Below are 8,092 nucleotides of genomic sequence, written 5' to 3' on the forward strand. Positions count from 1 at the left end.
AAAAAAAAAAAAATATATATATATATATATATATATACTAAAGGCCCACCGCTGCTGTCCGGGCAACCAGGCCAGTTGACCCTGGGGGAACCGGGGCCATTAACCCTCAGGGTCCTGAAGACGACAGCTGGAGCCCCAGCCGCAAGCAGGCCAACAAAGCAGGAACCAAATCCCCCAACCAAAAGCCCCCAGGGCCCTGAGATTGGGGGCCCGAGGGCCTCAGCCCCACCGCCCCACCCCCCACCTCACTAGCATCTTAGAGTGCACTTCTTAGCCACAAGTGTTTCTAGGGGGCGTGTGACTTGTCTACTCGTGACCTTCACCAAGTTTCTGCCTAGATTTTTCTAACCCATTTTTAAGAGTTCTTTTTAAATTAAGGATGTTAATCTTTGTGTTAAATTTGTTTCTTACCAATTGACTTTTAAATTAATTAAAAATAAATAACTAAAAATGCCACCTATTATCATATACCAAAAAAAAAAAAAAAAAAAAATACACACATACACACACACCAAAAAAACCACAGAGCCGACCAGGTCTCAAATCCCCTAAGCCAAGTCGAAACAACACCCCGCTGCTGACACAACTTTTGTGGGGGTAACAGTCACAAAAGTTACAGCTCAGCTCACAGTGACAATGGTGGGGAGCGAGCTGGCCAGGCCTGAGCCATGCCTCCTGCAGCTGCCCAGAGGCCCCACCAGGGCAGACCCCCCTCCCAGGCCATGCCGGGACTGGGCAGGCAGTCGGCAGCCCTGGGGGCCAAGGGCACCAGCCCCGCCGGCCCCAGCTGCCCTTTGGAATGCCCTTTATCAATCACACGGGCAGCACTCAAGAATGAACACTTTCCCCAAGGGTCACCATTCTCTGCTGACACAGGAGAATGTTATCTTTAAAGTCACTCAGAAGATTAGCGCAGCCGGGCAGGAGGGTCTGAGACCCCAGTAGGGGCCTTCTCTCCCCTGAGGCAATTCTCACGGGTCCCCCACAGAGCCCAGGCTGCATCCTGACCGCTTTGGGTCTGCACCAGCCCCACCTCTATCTCCACACAGTATTTCATGCACATATTAGGGACCACGGGGAAAAAGAGAAAAAAAGTCAGGAGGGGCCAGGCACATGGGGATGGGAAATGGAAGTAAATGTAATTAGCAGCTCTGATGTCCACGTGCCTCCACAAGGACGTTCTGTTTCCCGGGAATGAGGTTGGCAGGCTGCAGAGATGCACGCCGCTTGGCACGCCGCTTGCCCAGGACCCGGGTTCTCTGCCGGCCTATCTTTCCAAGAGGGAAACACCTGCTTTCCACGCCCCCAGCAAACGGAGCAGAGAGGCCACCAGCAGAACCCAGAACGTGCTGCCCTGTTCTGACTTCCTCTGCTGGACAGGGCTGCGCAGTGCCCTTGCGTAACATGGGTGGGGACAGGGAAACCCACTCCTCCTGTGTCCACCTGCAGTTACACCCCCGGAGCCCATGCCTAGCACACCCAAGAGGTACAGAGGGGGATCTTTTTGATGATAAAAGACCAACACCAAGCCCCAACTGTTGGGTAACTTTCAGTAAAATACGTTTAAACCAAAACCTCTAGGACTATAGAAGGAAAGAAACAGTCTAGTAAAATTGGTCTGATCTCTGCTATTCACTGCAGGAAATGAAACCCCTCCTCCAATCAGAGCAGTGTGCATATTCTTCCGCCACCCTTCTCCTTCCAGCCCATGATGCGGAGGATGCAGGGTCGCCCAGGGACCAGGAGGGGCCATGCCTTCCACCTGGAGGAGCAAGGCAGGCCCCACAGGCGGAGCACTATGGCAAGCCTCAGCGTCTCCCCCTAGCTCCTCCAATGTCTCACCTGCACAGGAATGTGAGGGCCGGGGCTGCCTGGCATGCTCACCTCCTACCCCAGCCCCCACTCAAAATGCACTGCTGATTCATTGATTGTGGAGGGGACAAGTGAGGCTTCAGTGCCTGTCCCAGAGAGAGCAAGTTTGGACGACACTGCCTGTCTCTTTTCTAACAGTGGAGGAGGAAGAAGGAACAAGAGGCAGGGAGGGAGCCTTCCTGCAGGCAAGGCCAGGGCACCCCACACATCCAGATGTGCAGCCCAAGCCACACAGCCTGCTAAGCTCCGAGGACACGGCTGTAGTGTCAGTGACAGTCCCATGGGGGAGCTTCCGGCATTGGTGGAAAACAGCTGTTTCTGAGTTCCTTTTTATGAGATAACAGGGGTCACAGGAACCCTACGCCCTTTCCCTCAAAGACTTTAACTCCAGCTCTGAAGGCCACCCTTTGCAGTGGCATTCTGGCAGGATAAGCCTCTCCTCGCGAGCTACTGAGCTACTGTCTCTTATCTGAGGATGTGAAGACACAGCTGACCTGCCAGGCTTCAGTTGCTATCTGATGGACCGTCAGAAGAGCCCCTTGGTCAGCTCCTCCAGGTCACTGAAAAGACAATTCTATAGAGCCTCAAACAAAATCCCTCCAGGACACCACAGTCCTGGGGGCAGACTGAGAATAAATTCCCTTTGTGGTTCTTTCTCTTTAAGAGTAATTTATTCAGATGTTTTGGCTTTAGTTTGGCAAACAACTGGCTTTGGCTTATCAGGCATTTTCTTAAAACCAGGATGGACTGATAATGGCAGTAAGAAAGAAAAAACAACTGGCCTCTGCCTTTCTAGAAGAAGTCCCCAAATTGACACCCTTCAACTCCTAGGAGCATCCCCTATCACCAGAGGTAGGAGAAGCTAAAAGCTTAACTGGCAGCTTTTCAACCAGATAACAGATAGAGCAGTTTCAGCACGCTCTGATGCAATCCCATGTTGGCAGGGGCCCACACTCCTGGGAAAAAAGAGAAATAAGTTTTGCAGCACCAAGAACAGAGTCACCACCCCCTCATAACCACAGTACCCCAAGTCCCAGGCTGCCAGCTTCAACTGCAAGGCTCACCACAGCTGGGTGGCCCAGAGAGAACGGGACACAGGAAAAGTCTGCAAGTTAATGATAAACAAACCTGGTCACTTGTCCTCACACCTCTTTCAGTTTGATCTTATTTCATTTTCATACTGGCAGCTGCAGACTCCGCTCCTTGCCTGCCAGGTACCAGCCTCCTGCCCTCATCCTCCTCCCAGGAAGCATTCAGGCCCCCGGCGCCCCACCCTTCTAGAAAAAGGGGCCGTGGCAGATAGAAAACCCAATTCAGGCTCATCCTGAACCAGATCTTCAGAAATGCTTAGCAAAATCTAGACAGAAGTTCACACAACTGGAATGGGCCTAGTGCAGTAATGCACAGCATGAAGACCTCTCCGAGCACAGCACCCAGGGAGGCTGCTATCAACATCTAAGTGAATTTTTGTTGTGGTGGTGGTTGGCGGCTAGCTGGTACAGGAATCTGAACCCTTGACCTTGGTGTTGTAACACCATGCTCTAGCCAGCTGAGCTAACTGGTCAGCCCCTGAGCAAATTTAAGCAAATTCCCACTAGCCTCTAAATATATATATATATTTAGAGGCTAGTGGGAATTTGCTTAAATTTGCTCAGGGGCTGACGAGTTAGCTCAGCTGGCCAGAGCATGGTGTTACAACACCAAGGTCAAGGATTCGGATCTCCATATAGGCCAACTGCCTGAAAAAATATATATATATATATTTTTTTTCAGGCAGTTGGCCTATATGGAGATCCGAATCCTTGACCTTGGTGTTATCAGCACCATGCTCTAACCAACTGAGCTAACCGGCCAGCCTACCCTAAACATTTTTTAAACAAATTTCTGTAGAAATTTACAGTTTTGGGACGGAGAGCTTTTAGACAAAAACTAAGGCAAGTGAGCAAACTAAGGGGTGGGGGTGGGGGGCAGGCAGGGGCTCATTCAAAGTGATGGCTAGTTGGAGTATCTGAAAACACAGGTACTGAGCAATTTCCTGCGACCTCACAGCATGGCTTGAGACCCCATCTCCTGTTGTTTCCAGCATGCCCAGGGGTTCAAAAGCATGATAGCCACATGAAATTGGCCATGGTCTCCACTTGGTCATCTGAGCACAGACAGCCAAGGAAGAAAGCAGCTCCTGCCCTCTCAGTGCAGTGGAGATGAGGCTGATGAAAATGCCCGGGGCTGGAAGAAACCTCAAAGGCAGCATTTGGTCCAAGTCACAGACATCAGATAGAAGTCTGGTGACACCCTGCAACCTGGGCCTATTTACCTCGGCTGATGCGCTGTTTCTCTCCCGACAGGATCCCAGGGGTGTCGATGATGCTGATGCTGTCCAGGACTGGGTTGGGCAGCTGGGCACACATGAACCTGCGCAAGAGCAGAGGCCAGGAAGAGAGAGGTCAAGGCCAAGTTATTGCTGCTCCAGATGCCACAACCAGGCTTTCTGAACTCTTTCACCTCCACCTCTGGCTTCCTTTCCAGAAGCAAAGAGCTCACAGGACGTTTTCTATCGTCCTAGTTTCCAGGGGGAGCCAGAAAGTTGTACACACTTTCTCAACTGGGCGTGCAACCAGCAGGTTCCAAGTGACTGGCATCAGCACTTCCCTCACTGTGCTCTTCCCCCAGAGTGCGAGAGTTCAACTGTCAAGTTGCTGACTTGCTAGTGAAAACCATGTGGGCCTAGGTCACCATTCAACTCAAAAGGGAAACAGAATGGTGACACTCAACCTTGGAATTCCAAATGAAAATTTTCAACCACTTGGCTCACTTCCCTCACACTGAAGAGAGCTGGTCCCTTCCTACTGCTGCCGGGCCAGACCTTCCCTTTCACCTGCTAGGGTGAAGGGGCTGCAATGGGCAGCTGGTAGAAACCTGAGGACCACACAGGCTGGTTGACAGAGGGATGGGGAAATACAGACACACTGTTTGCTGAAAACCAAAGCAGGCTGAGAAAGAACAAAGCTGTGGGGAGGGCCTAGCCATGCGTGCCTGAGTGCCATGCTATGCTTAGCACAGCCTAGAACTGCAAAGTGCCCTCTCAACTGATAGCGGGGATTCTTCACTGGACACGGAAAAGGGTCCTTTAAAAACTTCTCTGAAAAATGTATTGTGAGCAAATAAAATACTGACCCATTGTCTGTAGGACACAGTCCTAAAGCTGCCTTTCTGACAGTGGAAAGGAATCTGAGCTGATCAGCTTCTCCTTTTGGTCCCATCCCCCCCAGTGACCAGTAGCCCAGAGGCTGGGGGCAGCTGGCCAGGGTGAGGGGTGCTGCCTGCAAGCGCACCAGAGCAAAACCAGCTGATCCGCCGGGTGAACAAACCTTGGACCGCATCCTTGCTAGAGCCAGCAGTGGAGCATGAGTCCCACCAAGAACCACGTGCCAGACCTAGGGTTCCTGCTAGGGAAGGGAGTCACTGGAGAGAAGATGACAAAGGAAAAGGACTGGAAGTAGAACTGGCTCTCAGAAGAAACTTACATAAAAATGCACCCAATCCCATCTTCTCACCGACCAGGGTGCCCAGATTTCATCTTGCACTACAAGTGGGCGGTCCCAGTTATGCAATGAGGAGTTTTCATGAGACACTCTTCGGACACACTGGCTGTGCCCTGCTTGAGTCTGCTCTATCTGATTTTATTCTTAGAGCAGCTACTCAGAGGGAAAAAGCTGGGAAATCAACTTCATGACTCCATGGGCCTCTTTAAGAGCCGGGAGAGGCTGTATCAGGCAGAGAAAAGCCCCTTTTGTTGTGCCCTCCCTAGCCAGGCGGCACTCAGTGTACTAAACATCCTGACATAGCTTGGGCCAAGGCCCCGACTGGTGAGGCCTCTTTTGGCAGGGCCATCAGCAGTTGGGGACCCTCTGGAGATGAGGTGGTGCTAAGAAGGAAATAAAAGTGTGCTTCTCAGAACCTGTGGCACCGTCATCCAAGCACCTGTCTCAAATCACTCGCTCCTGAACTGCTTGTTTCATGTAGAGAAGCAAGCAGCGGGCGGTAAGTGGCCACACAGAGGCCAGGCAGTCAGTGCTACAGTAACTAAATGGGTGACTTCAAACAAGCTGGGCCCTCTGAACCTTGGTTTCCTGAACGAAAAAATGGGGACTGCCAAGATGATTTTTAAGACCCTTGCAGCTCTAAACTGTAGGTTTCCAAGTTCATAAAACTGGTCATGTGCTCCTGTTTCTCCTTTCAGAAAAGGTCTGCCCTCACAATCAAAAGTGAAGACCTAAGGTCAGCAGAGGTAGGTACGGCGACCCTTCCCTGTGGCTTCCCAAAGTTCTGCATGGAAGCAGAGACGAAATGCTTGGACTTTCTGACACAGAAGCCAGACTTTCCACAAAATCAAATGGCTCCCACCAGCAGCACGCCTATCTACCAGCCCGACTGTGCTAAAACACAAGCACCCTTCGAGGAAGGCTGCAGGCTAAGCAGTAGCCCATAGAGCTTTACTCACCCCAGCCCTGGCACTGACACACAAACACCACCCCCCATAAAACAGGAGGACAGGCTGAAATGCAAAGAGTTAAAGGTCAGCTCTGCACATGGAGGTAGGCCTGGCCACCGGCTCGGCTCTGGGTAAAGTTGGCCTGCCTTGTGTGGCTGCACAGTGTCTGGAAAGGAATGTGATCACGCAGGGCGGAGACCTGGAAGGCAGTATTCAAAGATTCTTTCCCAGGCTCTCCCCTGACGTAGACTGCAGACATCGAAAGGCATGTGGAGTCACTCCTTGGATGGGGGGTGGCCGAGAGGGCAGGGTTTGTAAAGTCCTTTGGTATGTCCCCTGGGGAATTGGGGCTATGTGGGTGGGGGGAGGGAAACTCCTTGAGTTCCTTTAGAGAAAAGTGAGCCTGGGCCTTGCACTCTTTAGAGAGGAGGCCATTGTGTTTCATTCATAGCATCCTGAGGGTCGGAATCTTGGAGGATTACTCTCACCATGAGGAGGCAAGGCTCGCCCATTTAACTGGGGAAACTGAGGTCCAAGAAGATTAAGGAAACTCCTATAGAGTCTACACAGGGACACATGCGACAGTGGGCACGAGTCGCATTTCAGGGCTCCCAGTGCCACTGCCTCATGCTGTTTCCAGAATCTTCTGAAAGCAGCACTGACCCTTTGAGAACTGTCTTTGGGAGAAGTGTTCAAACCCCATCTGTTCCCTGCTTCCCAGGGGCTGCCCCAAAGTCAGCAGGTCACAGCAGATCCTCCTGGTCCCTCCTACACAAAACCACCGGTCCCAGGGGAGGTAGACCAAAGACAAACCACACCAGCGAAGGGAATGGCTAAAAGTTCCATCGTGTTTTCTCATGACGCTTAGAAAAACAGACCCCAGAAGGACGAGGGGGAGAGGGGTTGACTTGAATGAATTAGGTGCGTCCAGCCTGGGACTAGGAGGCGGTGACCAAGAAAGGGAGGACGGGAAAAGCTCACCCTCCGAACGCAGCCCCTGGTTCTGGGGGAGGCGGAGCTCGGATCCGCAGGAGGATTTGGGAGTTAAACCGATAACCTGGAAGATTCTGGGGGCGACGCCCACTCCCAGACCCCCGGGCGGGTTTTTCTGTAGGAAGCGGCGGCTGAGAGTCTCCCAGGACCTCGGAAACAAAGGACAGCGGGGGGCTGTCCCTCCGGCCTCCCGGGGCCCCGGAGGGTACCTGTTGAGGAAAGCGTTGCCGAAGGCGTTGAGCTTGCGGAAGGGGCGCCGCGGATCGACGACGAGCGCGTTGCCCGGCACCACGCCCTCGGTGGGGCCGTGCATGACGGCGATGAAGGAGTCGGTGGTGGGCTCGGGCCCGATGCGCATCCCCGGGAAGTCCTGCTCGATCAGGTGCCGGATGAAGGTGGTCTTGCCCGTGCTGTACTGGCCCACGAGGAGCACCATGGGCTTGTTGTCGAAGTCAGCGTCCTCCAGCGCGGGCGAGTGGAACTCGTGGAAGCGGTAGTGCTCCTCCAGGGGCAGCAGCTTCTGCGCGTACAGCTGCCGCAGCCCCTCGGCCACCGTCTGGAAGAGCTCCGGCTCCTTCTTGCGGCGGGCATCCTTGCTGACCCAGCTGAACATGCTGCCGGAGACGGGGCTGGCTGCTGCGGGGCAGACCGGCGGCTGAGAGCGGGCCGAGGGTGGGGAGCCGAGGTGGAGCCGGGCCGGCCGGCGGAGGGCGGCGAGCACCGGGGCAGGGGGCA

At 53.3% G+C, this 8,092-nt stretch overlaps 1 protein-coding gene across 1 annotated transcript in view; it reads right to left on the bottom strand.

The window, feature by feature from the left end:
* Positions 1 to 8,062, bottom strand: part of EHD1 (EH-domain containing 1) — a 23,085-nt gene extending 15,023 nt beyond the window's left edge. The window contains exons 1-2 of the mRNA XM_008579971.1: positions 7,567 to 8,062; positions 4,187 to 4,284 (exon numbers count right to left, since the gene is read on the bottom strand). Coding sequence (XP_008578193.1) covers positions 4,187 to 4,284; positions 7,567 to 7,970 — 502 coding nt within the window. The 5' untranslated portion in view covers positions 7,971 to 8,062. The remainder of the gene's footprint in view (positions 1 to 4,186; positions 4,285 to 7,566) is intronic.
* Positions 8,063 to 8,092: the final 30 nt, after the last annotated feature.

This window comes from Galeopterus variegatus, unplaced genomic scaffold, assembly GCF_000696425.1.
Source record: "Galeopterus variegatus unplaced genomic scaffold, G_variegatus-3.0.2 Scaffold1999, whole genome shotgun sequence".
NCBI classification, from domain to species: Eukaryota; Metazoa; Chordata; class Mammalia; order Dermoptera; family Cynocephalidae; genus Galeopterus; species Galeopterus variegatus.